Source organism: Globicephala melas, chromosome 4 (assembly GCF_963455315.2).
Source record: "Globicephala melas chromosome 4, mGloMel1.2, whole genome shotgun sequence".
Lineage (NCBI taxonomy): Eukaryota > Metazoa > Chordata > Mammalia > Artiodactyla > Delphinidae > Globicephala > Globicephala melas.
Genome location: NC_083317.1, coordinates 134515783 through 134538506, shown reverse-complemented (window position 1 = coordinate 134538506; position 22724 = coordinate 134515783). Strand labels below are relative to the sequence as shown.

Sequence of the window (22724 nt, the reverse complement as noted above, 5' to 3'; positions counted from 1 at the left end):
ATGAGTCTGTTTCAATTTTGTTTTGTTTGTTCATTTGTTTTGTTCTTTAGATTCCACATATAAGTGAAATCAGACAGTATTTGTTTTTCTCTGTCTTATTGCATCCATAGAAGATTGGATAAACAAGATGTATATACACAATGAAATATTACTAAGCCATAAAAATATAATGAAATCTTGACATTTGCAACAACATGGATGGACCTTGAGGGTATTATGCTAAGAGATGCAAATATTTTTAAAGGCTTTTTATAATGTATAACTTCTGGGAAAAGTGTATTAGCCTCAGATTGCTTGAATCAGAATGAATGGAGTACTAAAAATTCTGATTAAAGAGATCTGTACCATTGAGAGTGAGAGTGTTTCTATAAAAAGAAGCAATCAATCTGACTGTTGCTATATTAAGCTGGGGTGTACCATGAATTTAAGTTTTATGTTGTTACTTTATATATCTCCTTCATTCTCCCCTAATGTCTCTGAGTATTTACAATTTTTATTTCAAATATTTAGATATTTTAAAATTTTGGGTATGTAAATCCATAGGCAATCCATCCATGTTTTGATGTGGTAAAAATGAACCAAATCCTCCCTAGCATTAACTAAGAGATTTAGTGCCCCCTTTTTCCATACTAGTCCTTTGTGTGGTTTGGCACACACACAAAGCAAGGCACATAAGCACTTCAAGAGCCCCTTCCACTGGGCTTCCACATTGTATAGCCATACAGCACACCAGATTTTGCATTCCATTTAAAGGCTTCAAGAAAATTGTTTTACAAAGTTAGCAGAAGGAAAGAAATTATAAAGATCAGATCAGAAATAAGTAAATGAAAAAGAAATGAAGGAAATAATAGCTAGGACCAATAAAACTAAAATCTTGTTCTTTGAGAAGATAAACAAAATTGATAAACCATTAGCCAGACTCATCCAGAATAAAAGGGAGAACACTCAAATCAATAGAATTAGAAATGAAAAAGAAGTAACAGCTGAAACTGCATATTACTATATGCCAATAAAATGGACAACCTGGAAAAAATGGACAAATTCTTAGAAAAGCACAGCCTTCTAAGACTGAACCAGGAAGAAAAAGAAAATATAAACAGACCAATCACAAGCACTGAAATTGAAACTGTGATTTAAAATCTTCCAACAAACAAAAGCCCAGGACCAGATGGCTTCACAGGTGAAGACTATTAAACATTTAGAGAAAAGCTAACACCTATCCTTCTCAAACTCTTCCAAAATATAGCAGAGGGAGGAACACTCCCAAACTCATTCTATGAGGCCACCATCACCCTAATACCAAAACCAGACAAAGATGCCACAAAAAAAGAAAACTACAGGCCGATATCACTGCTGAACATAGATGCAAAAATCATCAACAAAATACTAGGAAACAGAATCCAACAGCACATTAAAAGATTCATACAAAATGATCAAGTGGGATTTATCCCAGGAATGCAAGGATTCTTCAATATATGCAAATAAATCAATGTGATATACCATATTAACAAACTGAAGGAGAAAAACCATATGGTCATCTCAATAGATGCAGAAAAAGCTTTTAACAAAATTCAATGCCCATTTATGATAAAAACCCTCCAGAAAGTAGGCATAACGGGAACTTACCTCAACATAATAAAGACCATATATGACAAATCCACAGCCAACATCGTTCTCAGTGGTGAGAAACTGAAACCATTTCCATTAAGATCAGGAACAAGACAAGGTTGCCCACTCTTACCACTGTTACTCAACATATTTTTGGAAGTTTTAGCCACAGCAATCAGAGAAGAAATAAAAGAAATCCAAATTTGAATAGAAGAAGTAAAGCTGTCACTGTTTGCAGATGACATGATACTATACATAGAGAATCCTAAAGATGCTACCAGAAAACTACTAGAGCTAATCAATGAATTTGGTAAAGTAGCAGCCTACAAAATTAATGCACAGAAATCTCTTGCATGCCTATACACTAATGATGAAAAACCTGAAAGAGAAACTAAGGAAACACTTCCACTTACCATTACAACAAAAAGAATAAAATGCCTAGGAATAAACCTACCTAAGGAGTCAAAAGACCTTTATGTAGAAAACTATAAGACACTGATGAAAGAAATTAAAGATGATACAAACAGATGGAGAGATATACCATGTTCTTGGATTATCAACATTGTGAAAATGAATATACTACCCAAAGCAATCTACAGATTCAATGCAATCCCTATCAAACTACCACTGGCATTTTTCACAGAACTAGAGTAAAAAATTTCACAATTTGTATGGAAACACAAGGGACCCCGAATAGCCAAAGCAATCCTGAGAAAGAAAAACGGAGCTGGAGGAATCAAGCTCCTGGACTTCAGACTATACTACAAAGCGACAGTAATCAAGGCAGTATGTTACTGGCACAAAAACAGAAAAATAGATCAATGGAAGAGGATAGAAAGCCCAGAGATAAACCCACGCACATATGGTCACCTTATCTTTGATAAAGGAGGCAGGAATGTACAGTGGAGAAAAGACAACCTCTTCAATAAGTGGTGCTGGGAAAACTGGACAGCTACACGTAAAAGAATGAAATTAGAACACTCCCTAACACCATACAGAAAAATAAACTCAAAATGGATTAAAGACCTAAATGTAAGGCCAGACACTATCAAACTCTTAGAGGAAAACATAGGCAGAACACTCCATCACATAAATCACAGAAAGAGCCTTTTTGACCCACCCCCTAGAGAAATGGAAATATAAACAAATGGGACGTAATAAAACTTAAAACGTTTTATACAGCAAAGGAAACCATAAAGAAGACGAAAAGGCAACCCTCAGAATGGGAAAAAAATATTAGCAAATGAAGCAACTAACAAAGGATTAATCTCCAAAATTTACAAGCAGCTCAATATCAAAAACACAAACAACCCAATCCAAAAATGGGCAGAAGACCTAAATAGACATTTCTCCAAAGAAGATGTACAGACTGCCAACAAACACATGAAAGGATGCTGAACATCACTAATCTTTAGAGAAATGCACATCACAACTACAATGAGGTATCACCTCACACTGGTCAAAATGGCCATTATCCAAAAATCTACAAACAATAAATGCTGGAGAGGGTGTGGAGAAAAGGGAACCCTCTTGCACTGTTGGTGAAAATGTAAATTGATACAGGCACTATGGAGAACACTATGGAGGTGTCTCAAAAAACTACAAATATAACTACCATATGACCCAGCAATCCCACTACTGGGCATATACCCTAAGAAAACCATAATTCAAAAAAAGTCATGTACCACATTTTTCATTGTAGCTCTATTTACAGTAGCCAGGACATGGAAGCAACCTAAGTGTCCATCAACAGATGAATGGATAAGGAAAATGTGGCACATATATACAATGGAATACTACTCAGCCATAATAAAAAACGAAATTGAGTTATTTGTAGTGAGGTGGATGGACCTAGAATCTGTCATACAGAGTGAAGTAAGTCAGAAAGAGAAAAACAAATACCGTATGCTAACACAAATATGTGGAATCTAAAAAAAAAATGGTTCTGAAGAACATAGGGGCAGGACAGGAATAAAGACGCAGACGTAGAGAATGGACTTGAGGACACGGGGAGGGGGAAGAGTAAGCTGGGACGAATTGAGAGAGTGGCATGGACATATATACACTACCAAATATAAAATAGATAGCTAGTGGGAAGCAGCCGCATAGCACAGGGAGATCAGCTCGGTGCTTTGTGACCACCTAGAGGGGTGGGTTAGGGAAGGTGGGAGGGAGACGCAAGAGGGAGGAGATATGGGTATATATGTATATGTATAGCTGATTCACTTTGTTATAAGGCAGAAACTAACACACTATTTTAAAGCAATTATACTCCAATAAAGATGTTTAAAAAAAGAACTACATAGGATTTGATAAGTAATTAAATACAGAAAGTATTATTAAAAAGAAAAAGAAGATGTGGCACATATATACAATGGAATATTACTCAGCCATAAAAAGAAATGAAATTGAGTTTTTTGTAGTGAGGTGGGTGGACCTAGAGACTGTCATACAGAGTGAAGTAAGTCAGAAAGCGCAAAACAAATGCCGTACGCTAACACGTATATACGGAATCTAAAAAAAAAAGTTCTGAAGAACCTAGAGGTAGGACAGGAATTAAGACGCAGACATAGAGGATGGACTTGAGGCACGGGGAGGGGGAAGAGGGAGCTGGGACGAAGTGAGAGAGTAGCATGGACATATATACACTACCATATATAAAATAGATAGCTAGTGGGAAGCAGCCGCATAGCACAGGGAGATCAGCTCGGTGCGTTTTGACCAACTAGAGGGGTGGAATAGGGAGGGTGGGAGGGAGACGCAAGAGGGAGGGGATATGAGGATGTATGTATATGTATAGCTGATTCACTTTGTTATAGAGCAGAAACTAACGCCCCATTGTATAGCAATTATACTCCAGTAAAGATGTTAAAAAAAGAAAATTGTTTTTTTCAAAATGCTATCCCAAGGAACTCAACTCTTAATGTATCAGTAGTATTGACCACCTGCATGGTGAAATTTCCGGATGCTGCATACTGTTTGAGACTATTGTGGCCTTAGGTAACCCTCACTTTTCTCTCCAGGTTTTAACTTCCATTCAGTACTATTTTCTTCCAGTCTTTGGCATTTATCCTATGGAGTAACCTAAAGTCTCTTATCTCTCATAACTCCTAAAGATAGCACTCATTTATAAAGTTCATAATATAGACAGAAAAGAAGTGAAGAGGGTAAAGCCCTGGTTTGAAAAGCAAAAATAAAAAGGCATGAAAACAAGTACCAATAACCCCTAATACTTTGAAAAAGAGACATAGAACCAAAAAACTTGGAGACACTTTTTGTGTTCATAATGTTGAGTTTGGTATTGTGTATAGAATGGGTAAACAACAAGGTCCTACTGTATAGCACAGGGAAATATATTCAATATCCTGTAGTAACCTATAATGGAAAAGAATAAGAAAAAGAATATATATGTATAACTGAATCACTTTGCTATATAGCAGAAATTAACACAACATTGTAAATCAGCTCTACTTCAATAAAATAAATTTTAAAAATAATACTGAGTTTGGGATGCAGAGGAACTAAGTTTGAGAGTCCAGATTTTAAAATTGGATAGATGTGGGCTGTAGTCTGAACTGTGGCCCATTTTATCTGTGTGGCCTTGAATCACATTCCCCTTTATGAATCTGTTTCCTTATCTGCAAAATAGGAACAATAATATGACCTGCTTCTAGGTTTCCTATCGATATGAAACAGGAGAACAAGTATAAAGCTGCTAGCACAGGACACGGAACATGGTCAAGGCTGACCAAATGTTAGACTTTGTTATTATTGTTATACACATTAGTAGAAAATTTGTACACATAGTATGACTTGGTTTTCACTTTGGACAATCCACTTTGGGACCAAAGTTCCTCTAAAATGAAAGGTTGGACTAAAAACAACCTCTTAAAGGCCCCTTCCAGCTTACTGATTTCCTCTGAAATACCATGGATAAATTGACTCACAGCCTGAAAAGTTTAAATCATCTAGTCTTCCTATGAAGGAACAGAACAGAGTCCCAAATTCCAGAATGTCAGAGGGACGATGGAGTAGATGAGGAAGTGGGGATGGAATTTTTCATGGCAAAGGTCCCTTTTCTGAAAGGGTGAAATATTAAACAATAGGAGCCTGCCTGACAAGGAATGAGACAGCCATTTGTATCAAATACACATTTGGGTACGAATTAAGCAAGAAACAGAAATACTAGTTTATTAACACGGATCAATTCATTTTTTATTCAGTGGATGAATGAGTGAATGAATGAGCCCAATCTGTTTAATTGAAATATTTATTGTCAATATCTTCAATATCCTATTTTATCCCATGAAACGAATAATTCAAGGTGGCTGAAAATGCTTTAGGCCAAACAAGTATTGGAAAACTTTGCTTCATGTGGTTCTAGGTTGTTGGAAAAAAATGGTACCAATTGCATCATTCTGAGGACCAAGACATCGTATGCAATATGGAGGGTCACTACTTATTTCTTTATGTCTTCTCTCAAATTTAAGAATAAAGGGACATAGTTACCTTTCTAATCATGTAGGAAAAGGAGAAAAGAGAATTTTGACCACATCTAGAAATACTTCTCAAGTATGAAACACACCTACATGTTCATGATGGAAAAATTGCAAATCAGCTCTTAGACTGTGGCCCAACTGTGAACTCTGAATTGTCTTGGCAATGAGTGGACAGAGGGTGACATGAGGCTATAGGAAAATTGATTAGTAGGGACACATAATATTGGTGGAACTAGAATGCATCTGGCTGCTTCCATTGACAATCTAAAATCTCATGTTTCTACAGGGTCTGGGGACCAGGAGAAGCTTTTGTGATTCTGTAAATGTTGACGGTTCATTTTTCTCCAAGGCACTTCACAGAGCCAAAGGTCAGGGAACCTCAGAAATTCCTTGTCTTCACCCAATTTATTATATAATTTTGTGTGCTCATATGTGTTTGAGTCTTGATTTCCAAATAATATACACAACAATTTTAGATGTTTATATTTTTGCCTTTTCAGATTTCAAGTTGGTGATTTTTCAGGTTATAATATGAAAATGCTGCTCACTTTGCTCCTTATGATAATTTGTTCCCATGTTTCTGTCAACCAACATTCTGGTAAGGAAAAAAATGAAAAGAATTCTTTTCCTTAATTTTCATTATGGAAAATAATATATGAGTTTGACTTGCTTAAAAGTTAAGTGTTTTGTTTTGCTTTGTTTTGACTTTGATGATAGTAAGGGTGGGAGTGGCAGCTCAGTTTCTTTTGATGTCACCCTGTGTTCCTTTGAAGATCATTTGTTTCTGGATCTTATTCCTTGTTCACAATAGGAAGATATGAAAACTATTTTCTTGTCCTCAGTTTCAACTACTTCTAGGTCTTCTGGGAGGTTGCATGATAATTCTCTTTTAACATTAAGTTCAGGCCTGGAAAATTTGAAATGTCTCTTCCTAATTCGTTTGTGCCAAAACATTTGTCTTGTTTAAGCATCCAGATTTTGCTCCAATTTAAACTGAGTGTCTGATTATTGTAAAGAAAGTGCTTTTACCCTGAAGAGAGAGCTCCAGAGCCATCCACTGTCAGCAATCTATGTCCAGTGGACTTGAAGTCAAAATACTGGCCAAGCCTTCACAGCCTCTACCACCTCCTAAATAATCCGTTCTTATACTGGTCGCTTCATGTCCAGGGCCACCTAGATTGGCTTTTACAGTTTTCTCAAGGACTCTGACCTTGGAAGCAAGTTTTCTGGAGAGACAGATTAGACTTTGCCCTGCAAACATCTTCCTTTGATGTCTCACTAGGCCTATTATTAAGCTTTTTAAAGAAAGACAGTGCTTTTTCCCCAGTTGTTCTGTGGTTCACATACAGTGATGGGCCTGGTTAGAACCTAAATATGCCTCCTGTGCCAGTGGCTACATTTCTTTTCTCCATACAAAATATGGGGATTTGTCCATGAATAGAAAGGTCACTTTTGGTCACAAGTCAAGCCATCCTACGCAGTACTCACCTGACAGTCCTCAGAGGGGTTCCAGACTTCTCTTGGAGGAAGATGTTGATCCCCTCAATTAGTTTTTCCCCTGAGATTCTGCTGGCTATATGATCATCAAAGCAATCTCAAACTGGTTGAAATCATGTTGCTTAGAAGAAAAGAAAGAATGATTTTATCCACTATGCCTTGATCAGACTGCTCTAAAGAGAATGAAGTAACATGCTGGGGTGCCAAAGCTGATTTCCTCACAGTTGTAGACAAGAAAAGATTGAAGTTCTTTTAATTTGATTAGAATTTATCTTGTGACTATTTCAGATAATCAGAAACTCAGAGTGAGGAGAGACCTTAGATATTTTCTAGTTGAATCTACTCATTTAAAATATGAAGAAACTGAGGCCCAAGTATATTGAATGGCTTGACAGAGCTGGAAGAATTAGCTGATAGCAAAGTCAGGACTCACATTGCTTGTTCAATTACACTGTATTTTCTTAAACATACACCATCCAGACACACACAAATATTTCCCTCCCTTCCCTGGACCAGAAATGGAGCTTATAGAACAGTTGTAAGAGCTCTGAATTCAAACCAGCAGACAGACCATGAGCAAATGATATTTTGTGCTTGAACCAAATAACTCTCTATCACATAAAAATATAATTTTACATACCTAGCATTGAATCTGGCATCAAATGAAGCCTTAAAAGCTCAGCAAAGTATTGTATTCCTCTATAAAAATTATATTCTTAATAGAAATTAAAAGTATAATCCTATTCCTAGCTTAAGGTAGGAATGCTAATGTTTCTATCACATTTTACATTTGTGAGAATAAATTTACCAATTATAATGCCCACTCATCAAAAAATATTGTAAATAACTTTAAGATAGATTAATGCAATCTCATATTTATGGTTTTTAGGATTCTTTTTAAACTTCACCAATTTGACACTTTGAATACAAAACTAATATGTTTATAAGTTAATCAGATCACTTGTTGCTTTGCTTAAGTGGAAATCACAATGAAAGGCTATTTTTTAGATTTCTCCATTCAAATTTGATTTGATTAGATTCTCAATGAAAATGTTTATCGTGTTGATATAAAGTGAGGTCAAATTCTGAAAGGAAAAAAGACACGGGGAGATTATCCACTAAACATATAAAAACCCATGATTTTTAACTTGTTTATATTTACCTATTTCTACTTAATCCCTTGCAAAAGTGATGCTTAATTTCATGATCAGTTCAAATGAGAGGGTGTATAAAGAATCAGCCCAAGAAACAATATTTTTCTTGAGAGAATGTGTATTATTTTCAGCGCATTGGAAAGATATTACAAATACAAACAAAAGAGGGAAGTAATGTTTTTCCCATATGGTTGGCATTAAACTTAGTAGTAAATTTTTGAAGTTTGCTTTGTTTGTGTTTGTCTATGGGTTTGTAGGCCCTGAGTATGCCGATGTGGTGTTTCTGGTGGACAGCTCTGACCACATGGGAATTAAATCCTTCCCGTTTGTAAAGACATTCATCAACAAAATGATCACCAGCCTCCCCATAGAGGCCCACAAGTACCGTGTGGGCCTGGCCCAGTACAGCGATCGGCTCCACAGAGAATTCCAGCTCAGCACCTTCAAGAGCAGAGGGCCCATGTTGAACCACCTCAAGAAGAACTTCAGGTTCCTGGGTGGCTCCCTGAGGATTGGTAACACTCTCCAGGAGGTACACACAACCTACTTCTCAAACGGGAGGGACAGGAGACAGTTTCCCCCGATCCTGGTGGTCCTGGCTTCAGCCGAGTCTGAGGATGCCGTGGAAGAGGCCTCCAAGGCGCTGCGCAACGACGGGGTGAGGATCATCTCCGTGGGTATGCAGGGGGTGTCCGAGGAGACCCTGAAGGCCATGGCCACAGGCCAGTTCCACTACAGCCTCCGGACGGTCCGAGACCTCAGCACGTTCTCCCAAAACATGACGCAGATTCTCAAGGATGCGGCTCAGTACAAGGAAGGAGCAGTCAATGACATTCTTGTGGAAGGTGGGTTCAGGGCGCATGTGTAGGGATGATGATAAAATGCTTTTGGAAGATCAACAAGAGGAGAGGATGGAGACTCTATGAACATCCCCTTCCCCAAAAGCTGGGCTGCATTTTCAGATGTTAAATTCTGCATAAATCATTCTGGAATGATTGTGGCCTTTTTAAATCCAGTGAACTTGGTGAGCCTTGGTTTTCCATGCTTCACTTATTGCTCATCATTCACAGGCTTCCTCCACCCTGATCCCAGCTGCCTGAGCTTTCTTCCTGGGCTTCAGTTGCTATGTAGTTTTATTCCTGGTTCATTTAAAAGGTAGATTTGCTCCTAAAAAAATCCTTGACTCCAGAAGCCGTATAATCAGGAAGTCCAAAACCTCTGTTCCACAGAGAGGTCTTGCGGGCCCTCTTAGAGATGATGTGACCTGGCCCTGCAGTCTGGAGTCAGAGCTACGCCTGTGTGGTTTCAGTCCCGTGCTGCCCCTTCCTGCAGCTCTGTTCTAAATTAGCTTCCCCGTGTTCTGCTCCAACTCCAACCTGCTGTCCTGGTCTGTCCCCTTGTGCTCTCCCATTAGCAAGAATGGCCAAGAGTTTATGAACATCATCCAAGAGAGGGGCAGGAGAGAGCCAGTAAAAAAACAATTTGCTCAAAGTGTACAAGTGCAAACAAGTGATGTAAGAAACTCACATTATGTCTGGTTAAGTCAGTTTGAGTGAGATGACATATAAAACTGTCTATTGATACTGGAGAATGCTGCTTTTCTTGTAGCAATCTATGAAAATATGGGAATCCTATTACTAGCATCTTTCCCGAATAAAATATTGGAATGTCAATTGCTATTCCATTAGCATCCTTTAAGAATGTTTGGACTATAAATACTGATTTTATTAGTGATTTTAATACAATAGCAGTAGCTTCTGTTCACTGAGTGACTTTTATGTGCCAGGTCCCATACTAAACACATGATCTCATTTAATCCCCATAACAACTCTATGAGATCATTATTATGGTTACTTATATTTTACAGATGTGGAAATTGGAGCTGGGAGGTTAGCTAAGCTCCCACCTTTGAACCCAGGACTCTCTGATCTCGGCTTCATAATCATTTTGTACACCTCCTTCCATCTTTAAGGGCATAACTAAGTTCTGGTTGAGTTCTCCGTGTCTTTTAATGCTGAGCAGAGATGCTGAATTGAAACTCTGCCTGTTCATTCCTTGCCCACAGTTTGCCAAGGCCCTTCTGTGGCAGATGTTGTGTTCCTGTTGGATATGTCCATCAACGGCAGCTGGGAGGACTTTGACTATCTTAAAGAATTCCTGGAAGAAAGTGTATCTGCTCTGGACATCAAGGAAAACTGCATGAGGGTTGGCCTTGTGGCCTATAGCAATGAGACGAAGGTGATTAACCCACTGAGCAGTGGCATAAACAAGTCGGAGGTTCTCCAGGATATACAGAGCCTCTCTCCCCAGGCCGGGAAGGCCTACACTGGAGCTGCCTTGAGAAAGATCAGGAAGGAGGTTTTCAGCGTGCAGCATGGCAGTCGGAAGAATCAGGGGGTGCCACAGATAGCTGTGCTGGTGACCCATAGCCCGTCTGAGGACAACGTGACCAAGGCTGCTCTGAACCTCCGGCGCCAGGGGGTGACCATCTTCACCGTGGGCATAGAGGGGGCCAGCGACGCCCAGCTGGAGAAGATCGCATCTCACCCTGCCAAGCAGTACGTCTCCAAACTGAAAACCTTCTCCGACCTGGCCGCCCACAACCAGACGTTTCTAAAGAAACTGCGGAACCAGATCACACACACAGTCTCTGTCGTTTCCGAAAGGACTGAAACCCTCAAATCTGGTAAAGCCTTTTGCTGAGAGAAGGATTATTCCCATCGTTTTGCTTTTTTCTTGTCTTGCAGGTGTTCTGTGTACAAAAGGGCTTGGCAGGCATGATGTAGGGAGGGAGAGTGAGTTCCTGACTTTTTAATTTAACTTGATAATAGGAAGCGTAAATTGGGGGAGAATAAAAGCTCTTGAGGTGTTGGAATGGGAAGACGGGATTTCTTTTTTTATTTGCTCTTTTGCACAGCTTTACTTGGATTCTTTGTTACTTCTCAACACTCCAGAATACCTTCCTTTGTTATTTCCCGCTCTGCACTTTTTCCTTTCTCACCTTTGCCTCTCATGTTTCCTTGCCTTTCCTTTCTTTTTTTTTGTGTGTGAGTACTTTTCTCTCCCTCCTCTTCTTCCCTCAGCCTCAAATTCCAATTTAGAGAATAAAGAGGAAGCATGATTTGGATTGAGGACAGAGTAATGAATTTATTGGGAGGTACTATTCTAGTATCAGTGAGTTTAGAGAGAGACAGAGAGCAATGTATTTCATATATTTCATACATACACATGTATTTTTCATAAATTATGTGTGTGCATGCAATACATATATATATCTGCATCCTTCAACAAATATTTACAGCATGTCGACTGCAGAAGTGTCACTGCCTGGCATAAATAAGGCCACTGACAATACCCCTGGTTGTGTTAACTGACCAGGAGTAGATGAAGGGTAAATACTTTGTTCAAGATTTCAAGAAAGACGGCACTTTGTCCACCATGTCCAGTTAAATGCTACCTTCTCTAGCTCGCAAATCACCACTTAACATTTTGCTAAACAGTTACTCCCTGCTAAGAGAAGTGACTTGTAAAAAGCATCTTCATGTTTTCTTTCTAATCTTTTACTACATCCAGATTGACTCTGATCCTTGATACAAATCATCTCAAACTGTCACAGATAATTCATTTGGGTCTTTAACATGGAGAAACTGTTTCCCATTTTTCTGTCTGACAAGGCTGGTGTTTGCCCTTCCTCCCACCTGCCCCTGTGTCTCTGTCCCACTTGCCCCAATGCCACACTCAGTTTTCGTGTTGCATTTTAGGTTGTGTGGACACTGAGGAAGCAGACATCTATCTGCTCATCGATGGCTCTGGGAGCACCCAGGCCACGGACTTCCAGGAAATGAAGACCTTCCTGTCGGAGGTTGTAGGGATGTTCAACATCGCTCCCCAGAAGGTGCGAGTTGGGGCTGTCCAGTATGCTGACCGCTGGGACTTGGAATTTGAGATCAATAAATACACCAACAAGCATGATGTGGGAAAGGCCATCGAGAACATCAGGCAGCTGGGCGGGAACACAAACACAGGTGCAGCCTTGAACTTCACCCTGGGGCTGCTGCAGAAAGCGAAGAGGCAGCGGGAAAACAGAGTGCCAAGCCACCTTGTTGTCCTGACCAACAGTGTGTCCCAGGACAGCATCTTGGGGCCCGCAAACAGACTGAGAGAGGAGCTCATCCACGTCTATGCCATTGGGGTCAAGGAGGCCAACGAGACACAGCTGCGAGAAATCGCAGGCGAGGAGAAGCGGGTGTACTATGTGCATGACTTTGATGCCTTGAAAGACATAAGAAACCAGGTTGTTCAAGAAATCTGTGCCAAAGAAGGTAGGACTCCTTGCCTTTGGACTTCAGCTCCCAAATTGCTTTCCTGCAGTATTTATTTTTTGTTTTTTTAATTGAAATATAGTTGATTTACAATGCTGTGTTAACTTCTGCTGTACGGTTATACATATATACACTTTCTTTTTCATATTCTTTTCCATTATGGTTTATCACAGGATATTGAATATAGTTTCCTGTGCTGTACAATAGGACCTTTTTGTTTACCCATCCTATACATAACAATTTACATCTACTTTCTGCAGTGTTTGATGCTGCAGGTGTGCAGAAACAGCATAAATGACCAAGCTGAGATTCATTGACTCGTGGAGCTGTTTATTATCCAGAACAAAATGAAGGGCCCATTATAGTGTTGCTCTAATTATTATTATCTGAAGCATAAAAAGAATATTTCAGGTTTATTTCGGTTGCTTTTTAATAAAATGTGTATGAAATCTTCTAGAGCTAGATAAGTAATTTTCAACTAGGGGTGATTTTTCCCCCTCAGGGGATGGTTGGCAATGTCTAGAGACAATTTTGGTGGTGATAACTAGGGGAGTGCTAATTAATTAGCTTCTAATAAGTATTAATTAGCTTCTCCCCACAAATCCCTGTGAGGATAGATCTATGATTAGACACTGCCTGTGTAATATGATCAAATGATTTCTGATTTTAAGGAGTACTACAGGTTTATTTAAATTGCTTTTTGATAAAACATGTATGAAATCTTCTAGAGTTAGATCAATAGTTTTCAACCAGGGGTGATTTTGCCCCCTTAGGGAACAGTTGGCAATGTCTAGAGACATTTTTGGTGGTCATAATTGGGGCAGCACTACTGGCATCTAACAGGTAGAGGGCAGGGATACTGCTAAACATCCTACAGTATCCTACAGTGCATGGATTGCCCTCCACAATACAAATTTTCCAGCCCACAATGTCAGTAGTGCTGAGGCTGAGAAACCCTGAGTTACATATTAAAGCAAATTACTAAATAACAAAGAGAATAGGCTCCCTCTCATTGCCTTCAATGCATTATTTACCTGATAACAGCCCTTACCAAGTACATGCTTAACTTACATATAGAATTATTTGTGTTTTGGGTTTTTCTGTTCACTCTTAATCTTTTTACACGAAGCCAACTTGAATAACCCATCTCCTTTCTCTTGTGTAGCCTGCAAAGAGATGAAGGCCGACATCATGTTTCTGGTGGACAGTTCTGGCAGTATAGGACCTGAAAACTTCATCAAAATGAAAACATTTATGAAAAACCTGGTGAGCAAATCTCAGATTGGGGGAGATAGGGTGCAAATCGGTGTAGTCCAGTTCAGTGACATCAATAAGGAGGAGTTTCAGCTCAACAGATATATGTCCCAGGGGGAAATTTCAGATGCAATAGACCGAATGGCTCACATTGGAGAAACTACCTTGACCGGTAGCGCCCTGACCTTCGTGTCTCAGTACTTCAGCCCTGCCAAGGGGGCCCGACCCAACGTCAGGAAGTTCCTCATTCTCATCACGGACGGTGAGGCTCAGGACACAGTCAAGGACCCAGCAGTGGCACTTCGGCAAGAAGGCATAATTATCTACTCCGTGGGGGTGTTTGGCTCCAATGTCACCCAGCTTGAGGAGATCAGTGGGAGGCCGGAGATGGTTTTTTATGTTGAGAATTTTGACATTCTGCAACACATTGAAGACGACCTTGTTTTTGGAATATGCAGCCCCCATGAAGGTAGGTGTGGGCATATTCACTATAGGGGGATTATCCAAATGCCACAAATACATGTTAGTTGTTGTTTCTTGAACTAAGCAGACTACTATTTGAACATTGTATCCTAGTGGCTTTTGACTTGCTTATAGAAATGAAAGTTTCCTCAACAGAACTGTTAAATTAGACAGTAAGGAACAATTCTGATCCACCTAGATGCTTTCCCTTTTGTAGACAAAGCACTAGGGTGATGAATCCTCCATTTAAGGAAAATAGTATCATACCGGATTTTAGGTCTGGTTCCCTAGAAGCAGAAGCTGAGTCGGGGGTTCTTGTGGAAGTGATTTATTTATTTATTTATCTATTGCTTTTCCTTTTTTAAAAATTTTATTGGAGTATAGTTGATTTACAATGTCGTGTTAGTTTCAGGTGTACAGCAAAGTGATTCAGTTATACATACATACATATATATGTTCTTTTTCAGTTTCTTTTCCCATATAGGTTACTATAAAATATTGAGTAGAGTTCCCTGTCCTATACCGTAGGTCCTTGTTGGTTATCTATTTTATATATAGTAGTGTATATATGTTAATCCCAACCTCCTAATTTATCCCTTCCCCCCCTCCTCCCCTTTGGTGACCATAAGTTTGTTTTCTGTCTCTGAGTTTGTTTTGTAAATAAGTTCATTTGTATCTTTTTCTTTTTAGATTCCACAGTGTAAGTGATATCATATGATACTTGTCTTTCTCTATCTGGCTTACTTCACTTAGTATGATCATCTCTAGGCCCATGCATGTTGCTGCAAATGGTATTATTTCATTCTTTTTATGGCTGAGTAATATTCCATTATATATATGGACATTTAGGTTGTTCCTTGCCTCAGCTATTGTAAACAGTGCTGCTATGAACATTGGGGTGCATGTATGTTTTCGAATTATGGTTACCTCTGGATTTAGGCCCAGGAGTGGGATTGCAGCATCATACAGTAGCTCTATTTTTAGTTTTTTAAGGAATCTCTATACTGTTCTCCATAGTGGCTTCACCAATTTACATTCCCACCAACAATGTAGGAGGGTTCCCTTTTCTCCACACCTCTCCAGCATTCATTATTTGTAGACTTTTGATTTATTGAGGAGGTGTTTTCAGAAGAGAAGTAAGGAGGGCAGGACAGGGCATGGGTAAGAGTTAAGCAAGGAGGTGGTCTCAGCTAGAGTCTGGCTTCAGCCTCATCCCACGGGGAGCACTGGAGCATGAATTACATCACAGAGTCGGTTTCACCTTGAGGCAGGGGCCCAGCCTTGTATAATCTGAGTTTGGGGGCTATGTGTGGTCCACTGAGACAGGCGATAGAGGGGTATAACCTCCTGGGCAAGGTGTCTCCCCTTTGACCTAACATCCACTATACATGTTTGTTCATTTTACAATTTTTAAAAATCAATACTTACATAAAATGAGATAATCTTTGTAAAAACATGTTGATATTTATTAAATCCTATAAAGGAGGAATATAATATAGGAACTTGAGCAATGGATGCTTCCAAGGAAATAAATAGTATAGTCACCCACATGTTCCTAGGAGACTGCAGAGTAAGGGAAGTGATAAAACTTAGGTTCAGCAGAAATAAGGGGCTGATTTATACTGCGACCCATGGGACTTGATGACAGAGGCATTCTGAAAAACCTCTATGGAGGAGATGGATCTTAATGGAATTTTGAAGGAAAAGAGGGACATTGTTCTGTTGTTCAAATAACAGTTCTTGTCAACCCCCACTAGAAGTCTTGGTGACTGCGGTCTATGTTTTGTGGCAAGAGGAATACACCTGGATTACATGTCCTGGTAACTCCACCCAGAACAAATCTGACCTTTTTGAAGGGTGCCAGCACTGAGCAGTCTACCCCCCAGCCCCCTGGGTAATCCAAGCAGGTCCCCTGGGCAGCCGAAGGCCAGAGGGACATAGTTTCTCCTTGTGAGGACCCAGACTTTCTGGAGAATTTGGTTACGGCTCTGTACACATGGCCTCTAGTTAGGGGGGGAAGTGCATTGGCTTTAGGATTTGCAACAGCCCAACCACGGAGCAATAAAGTGGCTGTCAAGGAAGGGAATGTGGTGAGCCTTGGAGGGGGCAGCGGGAATCTTCTCACAGTTCCATTTCTCCAGAATGGATGAGTTAACATTTGGAACACACCTTCCTAAGGCCTGTAGAGGGATGGTGCTACATAGAGACTAAATCATTCACCATCTTACAATTCCACTTCTCCAGAATGAGTGAGTTGGAGTTTGGAACTCTGTACCTTGAGTTAGAATGTGATACACACATGGACTAATTGGGTCTTTCCTGATTTACTTTTCCATGGCATTGACCCTACATTTAAAAAGTTAACAAGAAGTCATGCTAGGACCACTTGGTTGGGCCAGGTATGAAATGGGTTTATTTTTATGACGAGGCCCAATCATGAAAACAGATAATGTCTTAAGAAAGTCAAAAAGGGAGAAAATGTAACCTTGAAAAGTTAAACATGAAAAAATATACAGTGTTGCCAAATTCATTTTCATCTGGTCATTTCCCCAGGGTTCATTTTAAGAATAAAATCTCATGGTCCCTGTGGCTTAAAAAAAATAAACAAATTAGTGTAAATGAAAGCACATGTTGAAGGTACCACTTAAACACAGGAAAATTTCCTCAGAATTTTGAATTTTTTTTTTTTTGGTCCAAAAGCACTTGACATGTTTATCCCTGATGATCCTGTGACCCACCTTCCCACCCCCTTCCCAACCCCTGCAGTAAGCTTCACGTCACATCTGCCTTGTCCTAAAAGCCACCTAAATGAGCATTACTATGTACTGGCAGCACAAATGCATGTGTGTTGTGTCTGTTGTCCAGGGAGCGGACATTCCAATGTACAGCTTGATCCTATGGAGAGGAGACACTGGCATTTAAAAAACAGGTGGGGGAGGGGAGTCCTGCATGATGTGCAAGCTAATCTCATCCAGTTTTCCTTTCTCCTCCTTCAGAATGCAAGCGCATTGAAGTTTTAGATGTCGTGTTTGTAATTGACAGCTCTGGCAGCATTGACCATGATGAGTATAATATCATGAAGGACTTCATGATTGGCTTGGTGAAAAAAGCTGATGTGGGCAAGAATCACGTCCGGTTTGGGGCTCTGAAGTATGCAGATGACCCAGAGGTGCTGTTTTATCTGGATAACCTTGGCACAAAACGGGAGGTGATCTCGGTGCTCCAAAATGACCAGCCCATGGGGGGCAACACTTACACCGCCAAGGCCCTGGACTTCTCAGACCACATGTTCACTGAAGCCCGGGGCAGCCGCCTGCACAAGGGGGTCCCCCAGGTCCTCATCGTAATCACCGATGGGGAATCCCATGATGCCGATAAGCTCAATGCCACAGCCAAGGCCTTACGGGACAAGGGCATCCTTGTCCTGGCCGTGGGGATCGCTGGTGCCAACCCCGTGGAGCTGCTGGCCATGGCAGGATCAAGTGACAAGTACTTCTTTGTGGAAACTTTTGGAGGCCTGAAGGGGATATTTTCAGATGTGTCCGCCAGTGTGTGTAACTCTTCAAAAGTAGGTAAGATTCATCCATTAAGTTTTTAATTATCAGCAGAGGTCCAAATAAGGGAGAAACCAAAGAGAAGGGGCACTGAGAGTTCTGCAGAAGTTCCCACATTGTGGAATCTCAAATTGGAAAGACCTCAAGGATGTTTCATTTGGCCTTCCACAACATTCCCACTCACTTCTGCCTAAACTCTTCCAATGATGGGAAATTCACCATTTCAAACAGGCTTTATTTATTGGAACGCAACTGTGTTTACATGCCACTTTCACCCTCTAGTTCTCCTTCCTGTTCTTTACACAAGAAATCAAATCCCTCTCTTCCTAAGAACCAGCGACCACTGCTTGAAGCCCTCTCTCCTCCATTCTGGAAGTCCCCTGTGCCTTCACCCGTTTCTGTTATGGCACAAGTTCATTTGCAATATGGAGCCCAATGTTAAGCCCTCAGTTTTAGCCTCAGATGTTTCCAGAGAAGATTGTGAGCAGGACTTCTTTTGCCCTGGATGCTGTGTTTCTATTCTGGCAGCTAGAAATTGCATTGCTGTATGTATGTATGTATGTATGTATTCATTCATTCATTCATTCAGCTGCCACTTTACACTTTTGTTTCAAAGGGAGATTGTGGTTTATTAAAATTCCTTAGTATTTCTATTAGGATGTGTTTTACCAAAAATACCAAGTATTTTTAATTAGATGAATTAATATTAATCAAGGATTTCAAAATCTTGGTGCAGTTCCTTTTAAAACTTATTTAACTTTCCTGTTTTTCATATGCCTTGCCTCCTGAGAATGCAGCTACTGTCTTTTTCTTTCACAAAACTAAAAAAATCCATCTGGATCTCACTGAAAACCAGAAAGAATCTCTTACTTTCTGTTGGCCAATGTCTAAAAATCAATCTGCCCCTTTCAAGTCCATTGCAGAAGTTGAAATTGAACGTTTATACTGGAAGTTTTCCCTTGGGCACTGAAACAAAGGAATTTAATGAACTAAACAATTCCCGAAGGATCTGTTTACCCTATATTTTATCTCTTCCTTGCTTATCTTGGCTACAGGAATCTCAGACACCTTTAACATTTTCTGAGGTTAAAATGAGAATTAATAAAGTTAGTTCAATGGTGAGCTCTCTGGGGAATTCAAGGAAATGATAATGCTTTCCAGAAGGCTAAGGAACACACATGAGCTCGTGCCAAGCATAACTCATTCACTGGCAACGGCCTTTCACATTCTTTTTGTTAATTTGCTGTGTTAAGACAAGGGAAGCATCTCTAAGCCATAGTGCGTTGTTCAAAAACATTTTTCTCAAGTAGACATTTTTGCCTGTATACACCAGAAAATGGGCTGATTAAGAAACAAACTGACTAGATATAGGCTGGAAGTCATGATTCTCAAAGCTCAATTTGCCCTAAGAAACTAGAATAGCACTTATTGGCTCAACTGGCCAGCAAGGCCAAGCCAATAATACAGACCATCTGTCTCTTGTTTGCATCCCTAAATGGAGGTGTGTTTTTTCTTGCTATGCTGCTACTGTCACTGAGCTTTCTGGAAGAGTTAAAGCTAGATTGCAGGTGAGAACAATATTTCTGTGGCACCACACCCATTTCTTTGACATCTCGGTGTGAGACCAAACAGAAAAGCCAAGAGAAGCCTAAAAGGACGTGGGAATTGTATATGCCTCATGCTGCCTTTATGCCCAATTGTTTGTTTTTGTTTCCTCTCCAGTTAATGGGACCACAGGGTGGCTTAAGCTAAGAAACCAGCTTCAGAAATAGCATTTCTCTGTAGCTGGAAACATTTGACTTCTGCTGGGTTAGAGAAAGAATAAAAATCTGATTTTGTTGCTGTGTACTTTGTAGATTGTGAAATTGAAAAAGTAGACCTCGTGTTCCTCATGGATGGTTCGAATAGCATTCATCCAGATGACTTCAAGAAGATGAAGAAATTCTTGGCATCTGTCGTTCAAGACTTTGATGTCAGTGTCAACAGAGTGCGTATAGGAGCTGCCCAGTTCAGCCACACCTACCAGCCGGAGTTTCCACTGGGAACTTTCATCGGCAAAAAGGAGATCTCCTTTCAGATTGAAAACATCCAGCAGATCTTTGGATACACGCACATTGGCTCTGCTCTACGGCAGGTAGGGCACTACTTCCAGCCGGACATGGGCAGCCGGATCAACACAGGTACCCCGCAGGTGCTGCTGGTCCTCACAGATGGCCAGTCCCAAGACGAAGTGGCTCAGGCCGCGGAAGAGCTGAGACACAGAGGGATCAACATTTACTCCGTGGGCATCGGGGATGTGGATGACCAGCAGCTCGTTCAGATCACCGGGACTGCCGATAAAAAACTGACAGTTCACAACTTTGACGAACTGAAAAAGGTCAAGAAGAGGATCGTTCGCAACATCTGTACCTCGGGGGCTGAGAGCAGTGAGTATTGAAAGTGTCCTTCGTGTTTGTTCCTTCCCTGGGGCTGGTGAGAAAACGTAGCTTTGTGCCTCCGGATTTCAAATTAAGCTTTTCACAGTTATCAAGTATTTTTTGTGACTTGTGGATTAAGAAACAGGATATTGGAGAGACTCTGTCCTTTTCTCTCCCCTTCTCCTGGGAGTACATGCCCCCTCTGTGACTGGGAATGCCTCAGCTTCAGAAGGTGTGAGGAGAAGGCCGTTGTTTACACTCTGGTTGGTTTCAGAGGCTGAGGAATGTGTCCCAAAGAAATGAACTATTTGACAGACTTGGGTTGCCTGGCAACGGGGCTGCCAAGTGCTGCCACAGGTAGGGAGGCAACATCTGTAGAGGTTTAGAGCTTTGTTATGAAACTTCACTGCAGAAGTTGGTAAATATCTTCTTAAAAATTAGCACATTTTGACATTTTTCCAATAGATTGAAAGAAAGGTCTTCAAGGATAAATAGCTTTTTCTATTTTTCTAAAAGTTCTGACTGGGTTAGCTGTGATTCTGTATAACTACCTGTGGATTATAACTAACCCTGGATTTCCACTTGGGAGAGGAAGGCTACAGGGTTGCTAAGAGGCAGCTCTGGAAATGGACAGTTAACTGGGCTGCAAATCCCCACTCCATGGCTATTTTTTCTTGGACAAGTGGCTTAACTTTTCTAAGTTTAAAATTTTCTCCTCTGTAAAATGTGAATGACAGAACACCTAGTTCAGAAGGTCACTGTGAAGATGAAATGAGAAAATGCATATGTAACGTTACTTTGAATAAACATGACACCTGGGATGCCATTATAAAGTCACTTCACTTTTGTCTACCATTGACCCATTCAGTTTATTCATGGGAGTCAGCTCTTCCCTTGCCCTCAGTCACTTTCAGGAAATAAGTGAACCTCTTCTTGGTGATGAATATGTCCATCCCCGTGGAACTATTCAAACTTCACGTGAAGGTTACTGCGAGAAGGTTACTGTGCTTTCCCTGCCACAGGCCACTCACCATGACAGAAGCGACTGCACACGGTTGGCATTCTATCCATTGTTCCCAACCTCCCACTTCTGCCTCCTTCTCCCAGGCCCTGCCCTCTTCTTACTGACCATGGTTTCTGGCCTCTCCAGAATGGGCTGGGGAAGGGAGAGGAGCCAAAGAGATTCAGGAAAGTTCCTACTTGATGGCATTTTTCAGGACTTCGTTTTCTCAGTAGCCCATGTCTAAAGCTGGGCCCATTCATGAATGTTTCAAAGACTTCCCCTCCTGCCCCCACCCCCTCCACCCCTACCAAAGCACATTTGTCAGAGCATCACTGTCTCTCCACCATAGCTCCCCTGAGGATGGTGAGCATCTCTCAATTCCAGATGTTCCCTTATGCCTTTCTCAGCCACCGGGCATCTAGTGATGCCTCCAGCTTTATCTGCTGCCAGCTCTTTGCCCCTCCAGGTGGCCTTCTTGGATGGGAGATCAGAGGAGCCCAACAGAGCTCTTTCTTACATGCAGCCGTATCACCTCCATGGGAAACAATTACATGTCAATTTCCCCAGTAAATACTGGAAGTTCCAGCCCCCTGGTGTGGGTGCCTCTCCTTTGCAGAGAGCAGCGTGCCATCCTGTCTCATTCTTTAGAATTTCTAGGCTGTGTCACCTCCAAGTCACCTCTCAAATCTCCTCTCTCTTGACTTAAAGAGGACGTTACCTCCTCTCCTTGTGTGTGTGTGTGCTTGCGGGGAGAGACCTCATGGCACACCAACCATCGTCTCCAAAAGTGCTCCTCTAAACTCCAAGCTCAAACCTTTTATAAGACCCAGTGTGTGAGCCAAAGGTTAAGAGTCCTGTCATTGGTCAGGAATTATCACCTTTGTAAATCCCACTCTACTTTCCCCCCATACTTTGGAATGTGCCTGGTGACCTCAGCCAAACCTTCCACATGAC

The 22724-nt window shown here is 40.8% G+C and overlaps 1 protein-coding gene across 1 annotated transcript in view; it reads left to right on the top strand.

Annotated features, from left to right (window-relative positions):
• Window positions 1-6644: 6644 nt before the first annotated feature.
• The window catches only part of LOC115863489 (collagen alpha-6(VI) chain), a 110063-nt gene continuing 93983 nt past the window's right edge, over window positions 6645-22724 (top strand). The window contains exons 1-7 of the mRNA XM_030876403.2: window positions 6645-6705; window positions 9016-9603; window positions 10824-11444; window positions 12520-13080; window positions 14246-14803; window positions 17793-18368; window positions 20207-20776. Of these exons, the coding sequence (XP_030732263.2) occupies window positions 6645-6705; window positions 9016-9603; window positions 10824-11444; window positions 12520-13080; window positions 14246-14803; window positions 17793-18368; window positions 20207-20776 (3535 nt within the window). The remainder of the gene's footprint in view (window positions 6706-9015; window positions 9604-10823; window positions 11445-12519; window positions 13081-14245; window positions 14804-17792; window positions 18369-20206; window positions 20777-22724) is intronic.